This window comes from Danio rerio, chromosome 13 (genome assembly GCF_049306965.1).
Source record: "Danio rerio strain Tuebingen ecotype United States chromosome 13, GRCz12tu, whole genome shotgun sequence".
Classification (NCBI taxonomy): domain Eukaryota; kingdom Metazoa; phylum Chordata; class Actinopteri; order Cypriniformes; family Danionidae; genus Danio; species Danio rerio.
In genome coordinates, this window is record NC_133188.1 from 49933705 (window position 1) to 49952500 (window position 18796).

General features: G+C 36.1%; 1 protein-coding gene across 15 annotated transcripts in view; it reads right to left on the bottom strand.

The window, feature by feature from the left end:
• Positions 1 to 105: 105 nt before the first annotated feature.
• The window catches only part of fgfr2 (fibroblast growth factor receptor 2), a 131537-nt gene continuing 112846 nt past the window's right edge, over positions 106 to 18796 (bottom strand). For 9 of the 15 annotated variants that reach the window (NM_001243006.1, NM_178303.3, NM_001243004.1 and 6 more), the window contains 4 exons: positions 13980 to 14050; positions 7450 to 7587; positions 5551 to 5656; positions 106 to 2458 (listed from right to left, as the gene is read on the bottom strand). In NM_001243006.1, the coding sequence (NP_001229935.1) occupies positions 2294 to 2458; positions 5551 to 5656; positions 7450 to 7587; positions 13980 to 14050 (480 nt within the window). In that variant the 3' untranslated portion in view covers positions 106 to 2293. The remainder of the gene's footprint in view (positions 2459 to 5550; positions 5657 to 7449; positions 7588 to 13979; positions 14051 to 18796) is intronic. The other 6 variants (XM_068224940.2, XM_073919391.1, XM_068224939.2 and 3 more) reach the window with 1 other exon arrangement.

The window sequence follows — 18796 nt, forward strand, 5'->3', positions numbered from 1 at the left end:
ATGTAAAATTCTGAGGTAGAAAAACTGAAATAGTATTTTCATAAAGTGAAGAACGAACACTGTTTTCTAAAGTCAGTGCAAAGCATAAAGACGAAGCACACCAAATAACGTTTTTTCATCTTTAATTTTACAAATCAGTCAGGAACACTTGAGAACAACCTCATCTCAGTTGTTGTCTGGAAGAAAATGAAACACTTGAACGATTCATAATACTTTTGTGTTTTGAAAACTGACGTCATCTGAATGAATGAGCTGCTGCTGATGTGGGTGAAACTGCACGAAATATACTTCCAGTATTTTGTCAAATTCAAATGCAAACTTCAGTGTGTGAGAAAAAAAAAACTGTCAGATAAAAACAACATCCTCTACTATAGAAAAGGGATTAGCTGACTATAAAAATATGTATGTTATTTTTGTATTTTAATTTACCATTCACATTTGTGTGTACATATTATATATATATAAAAAGAATTATTTGTAGCTGGTATCGAAAGATTTGCATTTCTTACGCATATATATAGTTGAAGTCAAAATTATTAGCCCTTTTGTTTGTCTGTTTTTCCCTAATTTCTGTTTAATGGAAGAGTTTTTCCGACACATTTCTAAACATAATAGTTTTAATAATTCATTTCTAATAACTGATTTATTTTATCTGTATGATGACAGTAAATAATATTTGACTAGATATTTTTCAAGACACTTCTATACAGCTTAATGTGACATTAATTAGGTTAATTAGGTTATCTAGGCCAGTAAGGGTAATTAGGCAAGTAAGGGGCTAATAATTTTTACATTAAAATGGTGTTTAAAAAATTAAGAAGTGCTTTTATTCTAGCTGAAATAAAACAAATAAGATTTTCTCCAGAAGAAAAAATATTATCAGACATACTGTGAAAATTTCCTTGCTCTGTTAAACATAATTTGGGAAATATTTTAAAAAGAAACACAAATTCAGAGGGGGGCTAAAAATTCTGACTTTAACTGTATATATACATGTGAGAAATGCAAATCTTTCGATGCCAGCTACAAATAATTCTTTGTACCATTGCCTCAATGAAATGTCATTTTAAATTACAACATAAACATTATGAATCATTGTTTCTACTGTCATCATTAATAGTATTATCTCTTTATTATTTTGATCTTTTTTAATTAATTTGATTCTTTTTTTAAACATAAGTCAATAAATTAACATGCTATCTCGTTCCCTGAAATCCAAAACGTGACTGTTATGCAGGACCGACATTAAAACCTCTCCATGTCTGGATTTAAACCAACACGAACCATTTGAAACATGCGCTAGAAAAGCTGCACTGTGGCTTTTAGTCCATGTTTGTTAGTTTTGAGGTCATCTGAACGCTAGCAAAGTGATAACTTCCTGTTTAACAGGAAACACACTGCACTCCTCAAGCCATTTCTTTGAGTCTTTAATCTCGAATCCTGCAGTAAATGTGCGAATGAACATCTGGGAATGTAATAGAAACATCTCGATGTGTCCATTTCTGAGGAACAGCGGGGGGAAAGGGAGGAATTGATCGGAAGTCCATACAAAAAATAATTCATTGTAAATATATAATATATATATTTTTACATATTTGAATATATTTACAAATATACCCAGCACTATATACCATGTATTAACTTTGTTTAACCAATAAGAATAACTGCTTGGGCTTTTTGTACGATAACTGTGTTATCACTGTAAAAACGGAGCATTTTTAAAAAATAAAAACACTTTTAAAAAATCATCCGGAGGCAGTGTTATGTTTTCTACTTCTTCTTCTTCTTCCTCATCTGTTAGTTGTATTGTGTTTGTTTCCTATTTTCTCCTTTATCGTCTCAGTTTTAAGAGTTCTGTTTGTGTCTCTTGGGAAAACGCAGACTCCTGGAATGCCGAGCAATGGAATGATATCAAGAATTCCAACAAAAACGGAAAATAAACGAAAAAGAGGTGGGCCCTTGCGTACAGTCACTTTCCTTGAGGCCTCACCCTCTCCTTAAGAGCTTGGTCACGTGTTTTTGTGCGCACAAGTGTGTGTTTCCACTAAAAAGAAAAATCTAAAATAAAAATCACCTGCGCTTTTGCACACTTCAGTTGTTTATTCCTGTAAAAGCAGCACTGCTGGCGTCTCCGTCTCTCTAGGCTCACTCCTAAAGTCCAGCGGGAGCATTGCGAGGAGTCCGGAGTCAGCATCGGGATCTGATTGGGAAGTAACTGTGGGGAAAGTCTCAGTGTTTTTGAGAACTGGAGGTGTAGCTTGGATGTGGTGCGTTTTGAGAACGTTGGAGAGGCTCATGTTTTTATGCCGCCGTTGATGTGCTGGTATTTGGGAAGGCAGGGCTCGTCCGCTAAGGGATCATGGGAAAATACGGAGTCGTCTCCGGAGGAGCAGGAGCTGCGTGTGTCGGGGAAGCTGGGAGAGTATTGCTCCACCGGGGCACACAGGTCCAGATATTCCTGCAGACACAAAGACGACATGATTAATTCAGGATCAATCTGGATATACAGTTGAAATTATTTGCCCTCCTGATTTTTTTCTTCCCAAATAATGTTTAACGGAGCAAGGAATTTTTCACAGTATTTCCTATAATATTTTTTCTTCTGGAGAAAGTCCTATCTGTTTTATTTCAGCAAGAATAAAAGCAGTTTTTACATTTTAAAAAACATCTTAAGGTCATTGTTATTAGCCTCCTTAAGCGATCTCTTTTTTATTGTCTACAGAACAAACCATCGTTATACAATAATTTCCCTAACCTAATTAACCTAGTTAAGCCTTTAAATCTCACTTTAAGCTGAATACTAGTATCCTAAAAAGATTCTAGTCAAATATTATGAACTGTCATCACGGCAAAGACAAAAGAAATTACTTATTTAAAAAATTATGTTTAAAAAAATTTCTCCGTTAAAAAGCACTTTGGAAATATTTGAAATATAATTAAAATACACATTTAAAAAAAGTCTCTTCAGATAAAAACTGTTGTCTCATTACATTCAAAATAGGGCACTGCAAAAGTATGTGTTCGTAACAATGAAAAAGTCAGTCTGATCAACTGCATGAATCCATACTTAAGTAAATTAAAGTTAAAAATAATAATCTTACTCAACCTTAACAGTAGTGAATATAATTAAACTATTATTCATACCTCAAATATTTATCGCTAAGGTTCACCAGCAGCAACACTGATACAAGCAACTTCCTTACAAATAAAGTGAACTCAACCATTCAAATAATGAGTCCAAGTTTAACCAGAGTCGATCTCCTTCAAAACATCAAGTCTAACCAATATGTGGTTATCGAATTCCAGTGAATCAGTAACAGAACGGGACCACACCTGAATTCATATCTATCCGCATAAACACATACGACCAAAGAAATGTACAAAAGCACTTTTTCCCCCTGGTTCATACCTCAAACAAAAATGGAGCCATTTTCTTCTTTGTGGCTGGGACTGAACTATTTGACTAGAGGAAGGGGGGTGAGGGCTGGTAGGTTGTAGAAAATGATCAACTGCATGATTCTGATCAACTGCATGAACACACGCTGAGGTATTAAAATAACAATAATCTTACTCAACAGTAGTGTATATAATTAAACTATTGGCCTATTCATACCTCAAATATTGACCGCTAAGGTTCACCAGCAGTAACACTGATCTACAAGCAACTTCCTTACAAATAAAGTGAACTCAACCTTTCAGATATTGAATCCAAGTTTAACCAGAGTCGATCTCCTTCAAAACGTCAAGTCTAACCAATATTTGGTGGGGACTGAACCATTTGACGAGAGGAAGAGGGGGGTTTTAGGTTGCTGAAATTGATTAACTGCATGATTACGATTAACTGAATGAATCCAAGCTGAGGAATTAAAATAATAATAATAATCTTACCTCACCTGAATGGTAGTGTAGATAATTTAACTATTAAACTATTCATACCTTAAATATGTACCGCTAAGTTTCACCAGGGGTTAGGTTGTTGAAAATGATCAACTGCGTGATTCTGATCAACTGCATGAACACACGCTGAGGTATTAAAATAATAATAATCTTACTCAACAGTAGTGTATATAATTAAACTATTGGCCTATTCATACCTCAAATATTGACCGCTAAGGTTCACCAGCAGTAACACCGATCTAAAAGCAACTTCCTTACAAATAAAGTGAACTCAACCATTCAGATATTGAATCCAAGTTTAACCAGAGTTGATCTCCTTCAAAACGTCAAGTCTAACCAATATTTGGTGGGGACTGAACCATTTGACGAGAGGAAGAGGGGGGTTTTAGGTTGCTGAAATTGATTAACTGCATGATTACGATTAACTAAATGAATCCAAGCTGAGGAATTAAAATAATAATAATAATCTTACCTTACCTGAACGGTAGTATATATAATTTAACTATTAGCCTATTCATACCTCAAATATGTACCGCTAAGTTTCACCAGTGGTAACACTGATCTACAAGCAACCATTCAGATATTGAATCCAAGTTTAACCAGAGTCGATGTCCTTCAAAACGTCAAGTCTAGCCCATATTTGGTGGGGACTGAACCATTTGACGAGAGGAAGAGGGGGGTTTTAGGTTGCTGAAATTAGTCAACTGCATGATTCTGATCAACTGAATGAATCCAAGCTGAGGTATAAAAATAATAATAATAATCTTACTTTACCTGAATGGTAGTGTATGTAATTCAACTATTAGCCTATTCATACCTCAAATATGTACCGCTAAGTTTCACCAGTGGTAACACTGATCTACAAGCAACCATTCAAATATTGAATCCAAGTTTAGCCATAATCAAAACCTCAAGTCTAACCAATATTTGGTTATCGAATTCCAGTGAATCAGTAACAGGAGGGACCACACCTGAAACTCATATCTATCCGCATGAACACATATGACCAAAAAAATGTTTGTTTTTTTCCTGGTTCATTCCTCAGACAAAAATGGAGCCATTTTCTTCTTTGTGGCTGGGACTGAACTATTTGACTAGAGGAAGAGGGGGGTTTTAGGTTGCTGAAAATGAGTGTTGGATTGAACTCTCGCTGCTCAACACAAGGCAGCTCACATTACTAAAGACCTTCACATCTGTGAGCAGTTTAAGACGAGGGGGGAGAGAAAGCAGAGGCACTTTATTACATTTCGAAAGTTCAAAACGCCGGAGCTTTTGGCATCATCTCGCTTCCACGGCTCAATCCCCCATTTCGACAAGTTCTGACAGATTTCCATCCCTCAATCGGCCGCAAGGATATAGCAGATGACAGCTAGTGAATGGGGAAAAAAATCATCTAGTAGGGATTGATCTGACAATTGAGCAACGCTAACACAATGACCGGTGAAAGCCTGGATGAAATCAAGCGCGTGCAACTCTCGACCTGCATGCTGACCGTAAAAACCGTTCAACTTCCTGTTGCGAAATATTGCAAACCGGAGCCAGTGTTGGCACAGTCTGATGAATCACAGAGCTATAGGGAAAGTGCGAATGCTTTTAAGTGTGTTTATGCATGCATCTTTGTGTGTGGTGTATGTGAATGCTTGCTGGCTTCACCTCGTTGGTTGCCAGAGTGAGAATGCGGTCCAGATCCTCCACCAACTGCTTGAATGTGGGTCTGTGGGAGGAGATGGCATGCCAGCAGTCCTTCATCATCATGTACCTGTGAAACAAAACACCATCACGTCATGTTTGTATTTATTTACTCGTATGCTCTGTTGTGTAAAGCATGAGTGACGAAATCGTTTGCGTAATCAGACATGCACAGACCAGTCTCTGTGTGTGTGTGCAGATTCACTGAGAGAGCGAGAGAGAGTTTTGAGCAGTGGTGGAGAATAAATTAGTATTTTAACTTTACTATTGTGCATAAATACATAGTTTAAGTATATATTTATATTTATGTGTATTCACTTACCGGCCACTTTATTAGGTACACCTGCACTACTACTCTTTAATGTAAATTTCTAATGAGCCAATCACATGGCAGCAATTCAATGCATTTAGGCATGCAGACGTGGTCTAGATGATCTGGTGCAATTCAAACCGAGCATCAGAATGGGGAAGAAAGGTGATTTAAGGGGTTGTTATGGTTGTTGGTGCTAGACGGGTTGGTCTGAGTATTTCAGAAACTGCTGATCTACTGGGATTTCACGCACAACCATCTCTAGGTTTTACAGAGAATGGTCTCAAAACAAATAAAATATCCAGGGAGCAGCAGTTCTGTGGGCGCAAATGCCTTGTTGATGCCAGAGGTCAGAGGAGAATGGCCAGACTGGTTTCAGCTGATAAAAAGGCAACAGTAACTCAAATAACCACTCGTTACAACCGAGGTCTGCAGGAGAGCATCTCTGAACGCACCACACTTCTAACCTTGAGGCAGATGGACTACAGCAGCAAAAGACCACACTGGGTGCCACTCCTGTCAGCTAAGAACAGGAAACTGAGGCTACAATTAGCACAGGCTCACCAAAATTGGACAATAGAAGATTAGAAAGACGCTGCCTGGTCTGATGAGTCTCGATTTCTGCTTGGACATTCAGATGGTCGGGTCAGAATTTGGCATCAACAACATGAAAGCATGAATGCATCCTGCCTTGAATCAACGGTTCAGGCTGGTGGTGGTGTAATGGTGTGGGGTATATTTTTTTGGCACACTTTGGGCTCATTAGTATCAAATGAGCATCGTGTCAACACCACAGCCTACCTGAGTATTGCTGCTGACCATGTTCATCCTTTTATGACCACAGTGTACCCATCTTCTGATGGCTACTTCCAGCAAGATAACGCGCCATGTCATAAAGCGTGAATCATCTCAGACTAGTTACTTTAAAATGACGATGAGTCCACTGTACTCAAATGACCTCTACAGTCACCAAATCTCAATCCAATAGAGCACCTTTGAGATGTGGTGGAACGGAAGATTCGCATTATGCATGTGCAGCCGACAAATCTGCAGCAACTGCGTGATGCTGTCAAGTCAATAGGGAGCAAAATCTCGGAGGGATATTTTCAGCACCTTGTTGAATCTATGCCACGAAGGATTAAAGCAGTTCTGAAGGCAAAAAAAAAGGGTCCAACCAGGTGTACCCAATAAAGTGGCCGGTAAGTGTGTGTGTGTGTGTGTGTGTGTGTGTGTGTGTGTGTGTGTGTGTGTGTGTATATATATATATGACACAAATATAGCTAAATTCAGAAATTCTCACCATTTACTTACACTCAAGTGGTTCTAAATTTGCAAGAATTTCTTTTTTTTTCTGTTAAACGCGACATGATATTGTGAAAAAACAGCCATTGGCAACTAGGGTTTCTCAGTTGTGTTTAGCAGAAAAAAATCTAACAAAATCAAACCGGTCTGTGACGATGAGTAAATGTAGTGAATTTCCATTTTTGGGTGAACTATCCCTTCATCAAACTGTGTATCATAAAATCTGTGTAGCAAAAGTGATGAGCACTCACAACTCATTGGTGCAGTTAGCAGGTTTGTCCATGCGATGACCCTCTTTTAATAGTTTAAAGAGCTCCTCGACAGGTATTCCAGGATACGGAGAACCGCCGAGAGTGAAGATCTCCCACATTAAAACCCCAAACGACCAGCTGGAAGAGACAAAAAAAACACACACACACAGATGAGATCATTTTACCAGTACGACACACAGCAAACACTTGTGCTTCAGATGACACTTTCAATCCATGTTTAGACTGTAAACAGTTGAGCCTTTAATGCAGTTATTCGCCGTCAAAGGGAGCAACAGACTCCAGTCTCCTATGTGGTACCATCTCCAAAAATTTGGATGAGGACTAAACCATGTAATGAAGCCTTTCCAAAAAAGAAATCTTAATATAATTGTTGGCGCTAACAACGCAGTAGCTGTTAACGCCTCAATGGAGTCTTTCTGCAAAGTTATTCAGATTGTAGGACGACTCAAATGGCTCTGGACTCTCAAAGCTGGCTTTTGTCCTCCTCGAAACGCTACAATGACACATATTGTCCTGCCAAAACAAACATTAGCGAAAGCCACAGGAAACTGCTAGCATCTAACGGGTGGAAGATTGTGGCGGCGAAGGATTTTTCAACACATGCCAATTCCATGTAGCTTCATCTAAGATGAGGAGGGGGGAAATAAAACACACAAATGATGATGATAAGAGTTTCCACAGAGGGTTTCTGACCTTTGACTCAAGAAAAAAGCTTCCCAAAATAGTCTCCAGTAATTGATTCACTGATTCAAATGATCTGTTTAGAGTGAGTTTCCGGTAAATGATTCACTGATTCAAATGCTCTGTTCAGAGTGAGTCTCTGGTTAATGATTCACTGATTCAAATGATCTCTTCAGATTGACTCTCTGGTTAATGATTCACTGATTCAAATGCTCTGTTCAGAGTGAGTATCCAGTAAAAGAAAATACTGATTTAAATTATTTGTTCAAAGTGAGTCTCCGGTAAATGATTCACTGATTCAAATTCTCTGCTTAGACAGAGTTTTCAGTTAATGACTCACTGACTCAAATGATCTGTTCAAAGTGAGTCTCCAATAAATGATTCAATTATTCAAATGCTCTGTTCAGACTGAGTCTTTTGTCAATAATTCACTGATTCAAATGATCTGTTCAAAGTGATTTTCCATTAAATTATTCACTGATTTGGATGATCTGTTTATAGCAAATCTCTAGTTAATGATTCACTGATTCAAATGATCTGTTTAAAGTGAGTTTTCAAAAAATAAATCACTGATTCAAATGATCTGTTCAGAGAGAGTCTTCAGTAAATTATTTACTGATTCAAATGATCTGTTCAAAATGATTCTCCATTAAATGATTCACTGATTCATATAATCTGATTAGAGTGAGTCTACAGTAAATGATTCACTGATTAAAATGATCTGTTCAGAGTGAGTCTTCAGTAAATGATTCACTGAATCAAATGATCTTTTTAGAGTGAGTCTTCAGTAAATTATTCACTAATTTAAATTATCTGTTTAAAGTGAGTGTTCGGTAATTACTTCACTGATTCAAATGATCCGTTCAGAGTGAGTCTTCAGTAAATTATTCACTGATTCTAATGATCTTTTCAAAGTTCAAACTCACTGAGACAAATGATTCACTGATTCAAATGTTCTGTTCAGAGTGAGTCTCCAGTAAATGATCCACTGATTCAAATGTTCTGTTTAGAGTGAGTCTAAAGTAAATGATTCACAGGTTTCCACAAACTGATCTGAATGTGGTTGAGCGCATGAATGAGGTTTCACTTGAATTATCAGTTTTTGGAGTTATTAGAGAAACTAGCATCCAGCGGGTGGAGGATTGTAGCGGTGAAGGATTTTTCAACACATGCCAATTCTGTGTTGCTTCATCTAAGATGAGGAGGGGGGAAATAAAACACACAAATGATGATGATAAGAGTTTCCACAGAGGGTTTCTGACCTTTGACTCCTTGTATGCAAGTTAAAAAAAGCTTCCCAAAATAGGCCAGCAGAGATACAGAGCCTTGTCATTAGCAAAAAGCTTGTATTTATCCTGCTGAGCTGCATTTCACAATCAATAGATAGAGCTGACGTCAAAATTATTCGCCGTCTTGTGACCTTTGTATTCTTTTTCAAATACTTTCCAAGTGATGTTTAACAGAGCAAGAAAACGTTCACAGTATTTCCTATAATTTAAAAAAAAAAAATTACATTCTGCATGAAGACAATGTGCTTGATTGTTAGAAATACTGCCATAAAATAAATAAAAAAATAAACAAAATAATATACAAATAAAAAAAAATAAAATAAATAAAATTGTAGAAAAATGAGTAAATCACAATCTGCATGAAGGCAATGTGCTTGATTGTTAGAAATACTGCCATAAAATAAATACAACAATAAAAAAATAAATACAATAAATAAAATAAATAAAAACATTAATAAAAATAAAACAAATAAAAAAAATAAATTTAGAATAAAATAAAATATAATAGAATTGTATAAATAAAATAAATTACGTTCTGCATGAAGGAAATGTGCTTGATTGTTAGAAATAATGAAATAAAATAAAAAAATTAAATTAAATTAAATTAATTAAAAAATAAATTAAAACCAAATAAAATAATTTAAAATAAATTGCATTAAATTAATAAATTTAATATAATTTAATAAAAAATAAAAATAAAATAGAATTGTAGAAATAAAATAAATTACATTCTACATGAAGACAATGTGCTTGATTGTTAGAAATACTGCCATAAATAAAATAAAATAAAATAAAATAAAATAAAATAAAATAAAATAAAATAAAATTAAATTAAATAAAATAAAATAAAATAAAATAAAATAAAATAAAATAAAATAAAATAAAATTAAATTAAATTAAATTAAATTAAGAAATAAAAGGCTAGGACTGGTTAAACCTGGACTGCTGTATAATAGTCTAGGTTTAACTGTATGCTGTATAACTGTATAAATTGAAAGGCTGATGGCTTTTTATTTGCATGTTTTTTTTATGTAACTATTAAATATTAAGTGTATATTAAACATATCATAAGTTAAACACAATTTTTTAATCTTCTGTAGGTTATGGATTAAATACGGTAAATCTAATAGTTTAATAACATATAAAACTACCCTCTCATTGTCTCGCGACCCCCACTCTTAGAACCACTGGTCTACAGAACAAACCATCATCACATCACTTGCCAAATCGCCCTAATTAACCTTGTAAAGCCTTTAAAGCCAATTTAAGCTGAGTTCTAGTATCTTCAAAAATATCTAGTCAAATATTATGTGCTGTCATTTTGGCAAAGGTAAAAGAAATCAGTTATTAGAAATGAGTTATTAAACTATTATGTTTAGAAATGTGTCAAAAAAAAATCCATTTAACAGAAAAAAAATATATAGGGATCTAATAATTTTGACTTCAACTCAATATCTATACAGTAGCTTTCAATATATAGCTTTCTAAATGAAAAATCTTTGATTGTTCTGAGTTACAAAGGAGTGATTTTCCGCTGATCTTCTTTCCTGCTGACCCGCAGTGGTCACAACACACAAAGCAAAGCATTAGGACTCTGCTTTGGTTTACTCCTGTGGTTCACCCTCTGTGTGTTTGTTTATATAATCATCTGCCCTGTTTGTCTTCTTCTGCTCTTTATCTAGCGCTGCATCTTCTCTGACATGTTTGCCAAATTTATCATCTCTATTCAGTCAGGCCGTGTAACTGTGGCTCACCTCCTCATGATCAATCACTCATGCTGAGAGCACACACTGGGTCACCACGGTGCCCTCTTGAACCCAAATGCCTTAATGTGATAGGCTGAAAATGACTTGTGTGCGAGTGATATTGAGTAGTTGTATAAGAGACATTGCTTAATGGGTGAACGTCAGAAATAAATATTCAGGACATAGATTTCTGCTCAAATATAAGAATATATGTACAAATAAATAAATAAATAAATAAATAAATAAATAGATAAATAAATAAATAAGCTAGGTGTCAAATTAAAATTAAATTAAAATTAAAAATAAATTAAAATTAACAAAATACAAACAAAATAATAAATAAATTAATAAAAATAAAATTAACAAACAAACCAACAAAAATAATTAAATTAAACAAAAAAAATCTATTTAATAAAATTAACAAATACAAAAAAATCAACAAACAAATAAAACAAACAAACAATTAAATAAAATTAAATCAAGTAAAAAATGTTTTAAATAAAACAAAAAAAACAAAAAAATAAAATAAAATGAAACCCAAACAAACAAACAAAACATAAAATTAAATTAAATTAAACAAATGAAATAAAATAAAACAAAACAAAATAAAACAAAACAAACCAACAAAAATTAAATGAAATGAAATTAAATTAAAAACAAACAAACAAAAATAAAGTTAAATAAACAAATACAATACAAACAAACAAAATATAAAATACAATAAAATTTAATTCAATTAAACAAGTAAATAATAATAAAGTAAAGCAAAGTAAAGTAAAGTAAAGCAAAGTAAAGTAAAGTAAAGTAAAGTAAAGTAAAGTAAAGTAAAGTAAAGCAAAGTAAAATAAAGTAAAGTAAAGTAAAGTAAAGTAAAGTAAAGTAAAGTAAAGTAAAATAAAATACAGTAAAATAAAATAAATTACAGTAAAATAAAATACAGTGAAATGAAAAATCCCAGATCTTATAACAGACCTTGCTTGGAAATATTTAAAAATGAACAAATTCAAATAAATTTTTTAAGAAAAAATGAAATAAATTACATTACTCATAAAGAGAATGTGCTTGATTGTCAAAAATAATGCTATAAAATAATATTAAATAAAAAATGTATTGAATATTTATATATAGGGTCACATTTTTATCTGGACAGTTTTCTTAACAATTTCTGATCATTTATAATGATAAAAAGTTAAACGGGCAAACACCCATCTCCAATCTAACATAGCTGTACTTGCATAGGACTGGATGAACCTCAACCATAAAAGCCATGAAGAAATTCATCCATATTTCAATTTTTGCAAGCTCTGCAGCCTCTATCAGCCCATTCCCCTTGGGTCTTGTTTGTCAAAACATGTCGATTTTATTATAATTTGATGTATTAATGTAATCTGATGTCATGTATAGATTGTGTCTGTTTCTCAGCCAATCAAAGAGCTCAGAACCTTCGCGACCGATGATTCAAGCTCCAAAAACAAAAGATTAGAGCGTTTGCCATCAATAAGGGTCTCTTATTTATTGATCTGCACGGCCCACACAAAGAGCAGATAAAAGATAATGACCTGCAAGAGATTACACAGCACACTTACCGCATCTATCATTAGGGGTGGACAGCATGACCAAAATCTTAGATGATAATATCTGTTTTCCTACATTCCAAACGCTCTCCAAATTGAATTTTTGAAGATGGATGCAGACCAAAAGATCACTTTATTCCCAACGAATGGAGAAATGAATGGATGCAACAGAAACATCGAAATGTCTTTCTGAAGTTGCATGAAAAAAAAATCCAACATTTATTAATTTTCCTTCGGATTAGTCCCTTATTTATCAGGGGTCACCACAGTGGAATGAACCACTAACTATTCCAGCATATGTTTTACACAGCGGATACCCTTCCGGCTGCAACCTAGTGCTGGGAAACACCCATACACACACACACACACACACACACAAAAAAAAAAGAAGAAAAAAAAAAGAAAACAAATATAGAAAGAATGCAGACCTGCATGAAAAATCCACCATGCACCAAAGCGTAACATCCGGTCCGTTTCATCTCTTTGAGTAAAAACGTAAGCTTCAAAATGCAATGAAACAAGCATGCATTAGCGGATAAATGCAAACACCGATGACAGAAAACAGGATTATTTGACTCTATGGAAAATAAAAGAAAGGGTAGAGACTTTCCAAAAGTTCTGAAGAAGAAGAAGAAAAAAACAATGTCGGACAGAGGAGTGTGACGGGACAAAGTGAAGGAGAAGACGGAGGGCATTTCCGCGAGGTGCGAGTCAGGCCCGTCTGAAGAGCTTTGAAGCTGCGCAGATTAGTAACACAGCACTGGTCGCAAGTCGAGCGTGAAATCTCTTGCTTTTTCTGTGCAGCGCTGGCCGCGAACAGCCCTTCTTCTTTCTCTGCCTGACAAAAACACTTCCTTGACCCTCCATCACTCTGTTTTTACTTTTTTTTCCCCTTCCAGATCTGAAACAATCCCCTGAACTCACCTGCCAGCATTTCCTATTCATTCTCAAACCACTCGCTTTAAACAAACACACAGAGACTCCAATCTCAGTAGAAGAGCTCTCTCTCCAAATCTACCAGTCTTTTTACCAGTCTCTTTCCAGCAGACACACAACATCATAAGGCATTAATTTTAGGCTAGATTTAGGTTGTGACGTCAGGTGACCAAAATTCAATGTCTAGCCAGCGTCTGTACAGGGTTACAGAAATCTATGCCCCCCCCCCCATTATTTGTGCTTTTTAAAACCAGCAATGAAAATGGCACAAAAGTTTGACTTACACGTCACTCTGGTGTGTATAAACTCGGTCGAACAGTGCTTCTGGAGCCATCCATTTCACAGGCAGACGACCCTACAGACATGACACAAAAAGAAAAGGTCAGAGACGGTCAGCAGACACACAACAAAATCCACACACAAACACACTGACACACACATCTTCATCTGTGCGAGAGCCTTGTTAGCCTGGAATTTCATTACGGCCCAGACAGCCAATAATGATTGGGAATTAAATGCTGCTGGGATGCCTCTCAAAACTCTTAATTTCCCTCAGGAGTCGTTGCGAGCTTATAAATCGAGGCGAGTGGAGAAGATACGAGAGTCAATGGCATTTGGAGAGTTTGAGTTCACAATCTTCTGGCTCGCAGGGTTGTGTTTAGGCAGAGCTGAACTAGTGTAATTGAATCTAACCCCAGCCATTAATCAGTCATCAGTATCGCTCAATCTGAGCTGTTTTAATAATGCCTATAATAAACTATGTTACAAATATTCGTGGCCAGATCTCGGTGACCTTGATAAGAGCTGAGAAATAAATCTGGAGTAAATCTGATGGATGAAGTTTGGAATAGTTGCTGCTAACATTTGATTTTCTGTCGCTAAGTCAAGTTATATCAGTTGCTGTTTTGTGAAACACAGTAACTGGTTTTCCACCTAACCAGCATAAATAACCAGTAAAAATACTGCACAACAAGAAGGAATAAAGTTAACTTATTAGTTGGTAAAAATTTAAGTGGATAGAACATAAAACAATTAAGCTGTGCCCCCCAAAATACTTAAGAATTGTGTTGTTTCAGCTCATTTTAAATAAGTAGGTTAAACAAACAGCAAACGTACTGTTTTGAGAGAATAAGACTAGAAATGTATATTAAGTAAATACACTGGTTTTTGATTTTGGTGGGAATGATTAACCCCCGATGCGACTATAGCCCCTTTCACACATACAGACCTTTCCGGAAAATTGCCGGCAATTTTCCGGAAAGGTTGTATGTGTGAACAGGTCCTTTTTGAACCGGTAAATTCGTTCTGGCTATTTTCCGGAAAGTGAAGTTGTAACATTACCGGCAATTTGCCGGAATGCTGCGCTGTGTGAACGCAAAAGGAAGATTCCCGTAATAAGCGCGTGCACATCTAGAACGTGCTGACGTGAGATGTCTGCTTTAGCCAATCACAACAGTCAGACGCATTTACGTCCGCGCGGTTTGTGAGAATAAAAGCCTTTGAATATTTTTCCAGACACATTTAGCTGCTAGAAGTTAGTCAGATCACGTTTATATGTTCTTCTTTATGCCAACCGTGTAAATAATCATCGATGAGATGCTTATGATAAGCCGTTGTTTGTTTACCTTCAAGCTTTGCGTGTGCCTGTGAAACAGCCTGTGAGCGCCTGCACACGCACATATTATGAACATCTCGACATGCGAAAGTGATCCTGCGAAAGTTGTTCACAATTTTGATCATCCACAGAGTTTGTAATTTAGGCAAATGTTTACAAATACAAGCGCAGCCGTTTAAAGCTCATTTGTGGTGAATGATGTCAGAATTTACCGGTATTTTGGAATGGATGTGTGAATGCTCTTTTCCGGAAAATTTCCGTAACGTCCTCGCCTGTGTGAACAGCGCTTTTTTGAATATACCGGTAAAGTCGTTCCGGAAATTTTCCAGATATTTACCGGTATCACTGTGTGAAAGGGGCTTATATCATAAGACTATAAATGGCTAACTGTAAAATCCTTAATATGATTAGGAATGTTTATTTATTATGGTCAATATTGATTTTAGTCCAAGTGACCAACGTCATTAAACAACAATTGAGACCAACCATATTCAAAATTAAGACTAGGTTGTTTAATAGATTGGATATATTTAGTTTATTTTCATTTAAACCTAATTGATCAACATTCTATTTCATATTCGATGCTCGGTCCCTAATAAACGGAGCAATTCCAATAGAGCCAACGCACCGTTTCAATGCTCCGTTTCTAATAAACGGAGCAATTCCAATAGGGCCTACGCACCGTTTTGGTGCTCGGTCCCTAATAAACGGAACAATTCCAATAGGGCCTACACACTGTTTCGGTGTTCAGCCCCTAATAAACGGAGCAATTTCAATAGGGCCTATGCACCGTTTTGGTACTCTGTGCTTAATAAACAGCAATTCCAACAGGGCCTATGCATCGTTTCGGTGCTCGGTTCCTAAAAATGTTCAGTGAAGTAAACTACTGTATAAATGACTGACCTGTATAACACACAATATGACTAGAGTTGATCATGAATTCAAAAATATGGTCAAATTTGAGTTATATATATACCATTTAATTTCTATAAATAACCCAAAAGTATGTACAAAACAATGAATGTTTGTTAAGAAAAATAAAAGGAGTCAGTTTAGATTCCAAACCAATAAATAAACTTATTATGACTACACAATAACAATAGAGAACTTGAGTAAATTTAGATAACTCTGACTTTTATGCCTGCTAACAACCATAAATTTGCAACTAGGACTATTCCTTAAGGAAATGTTTGATTTCACGTCAATGTTTTACCAGCACTAAATCAAATATAATGATCATTACTGTGCTATCAAGATTCGCACACTCTTTCTCTGCCACATCTGATAAACTAAACGTTGGGATGAGCGAATTGCAGCCTAAACAAGCATCTCAGACTGCTATAATAGTGGGAATGCGATTTAAAGCTATGCTAATGTGTTTAGGTTTGTCACTAGCATTTCTTTCTCATGTGCTCGAACAACAAGCTTTGGAATAAGAGAAGAGGGCAGGCCCAAATAAGCAAAGAGTTGAAATCACTTTACACGCCGACTGCCTGGGAATCTGCAAATCATGCCAAGACTGGCGAGAGGAGGAGGGAGGCGGCAGATAAACAGAGGAGGGGAAAAAAAAAGAAGAGAAATGAAAGAGAGAAAAGGTGAGAGAACAAAAACAGAAATGGCAGGAGGCTGAAAGGACTCGAGCGGAAATAAAAACAAAACAGTCGGAGCTAAATAGGAGTTTTGTAGTTATTGGCTTTGATGGCGTTATGTATACAGTGAGGGTTTAAACATCTAAACTAAGAGGCCGCCGTCTACATGACACTTTCAGTCTAAAACTAGAAACATTTTAATACATTTTGCCAGTTGATTTACACAATATATTTTTTGTGACTGTAAACTACGGTGGCCAAGAGGGCTCAATGCACTGCAACTTAAGGAAACACATGCAAATAGAGCAAACACCAGCAAATAACACAAACATCTTCATTGGTTTGACAGCACATGGGCCGCACAATATATTGTTTCAGCATCGATATTGCAATATGTGTGTCCACAATAGTCACATCGCAGGATATGCAATGTTGAGTTGGGATTCGTTTTTGATCAACACCGCCAAATTAGATCCATAATAGAGTGAAAGTTTATCATTGCATGTGTTTTAAAGGGCCATGAAACCCCCTTGTTTCAGCAGGGTGTTTTCACACCTCTACATTGGAAAAAGTCAGAAAAGTGGGCGTGTCCAGCTCTGTTTAGGGGGGAGTGTCGGAGGAAGAAAAGTGGGATGGTGTGGGAGTGTCTATTTGGGCACGCGCGAGTTTCAGAGTCAAAATTCACACACACACACACACACAGTAGAAAGTGATGGTGTTTAACCTACATGGACATCTGTAGTCGAATTATTTGCCAAATTATTAAATGGTGGACTTTAACTGCAGTTTGGCTCTTTCATTCAGGGAATTCATTCATGCCCCTAGCGACATACGAGATATTTGATTCGAGGAACAGCTCTTAGCGTGTATTTTTCATGCAATGTTTGATACCGCACGGCGAATGAGAAAAAAAAAAAACCTCAGCATTTTCCGGAAACTTAGATGCACACGGCAGGTAGTGTCAGAAAGCCGCGTTTGTTATTACGGTCACTAAATGTGGTGAAACCCCTACACGGGGTAAAAGTTTGGTTGTGGTGCTAGCATGTTTACACTCGGTGCAATAGTTTGTTAGATACAAACAAACTGAATAAACAAAGAGCACTGGACGCTCACTTACCAAATCTGTAGAGACAGGACAATCACCAGCAACTAGAGCCGCGTCTTTATTAAGAGAAGACTACAACCGAATCCGGATCTCTGCGTTTGCAGATGAGAACAGCTCTCAGGTAAACAATGTTCCTCCTTAGACACGTAAGTTATTGTTGTCGAGCGTCGCGTACACTGTTAATCCACACGTGACTCTGAGCTCTCACAGAGAGAAAACGAAACTTAACTGCAGCAAACTATAAAAGCAACACTTCACGCTTGTTTTGCCAACACAACGTGTCGTCTCTGTCGTCTAAACACTTTGACAGTAATGAATATTAATGAAGTTGCACAATAGAGCGCGCTGATTGGTTTGAGCCAAGCCTTACTCATGCATTAATGCATCACACTGTAAGACGTAATAAGACACACTCTGGCACAGACGTCCAGTCTGTACGCTGGAATACAGGCTAATATGTCATGACCGTGACGCAGCTTTAAAAATTCGTTTCAAACCGGAAGTACGAATTTGCTTGAAATAACGCAAAAACAACCAATTTACACTTTTTAGTGAAATATAGGTGTCCTAATAGTGTTTTTAGCAGTGTGGGACACATATACGACTGTCAACAGCTCAAAAAATGTGTTTTGGTGTTTCGTGACCCTTTAAAGGCATTTCAAGAGCATCCGGGCACAAAAACTACCACATTTGTAACTTTAATGAAGAATAATTTGACTGAAATATTCATACAAGCACAACTACACAGTGCTGTTTGACATTTAACTATTCAATTTCTGTACCTGAATACTT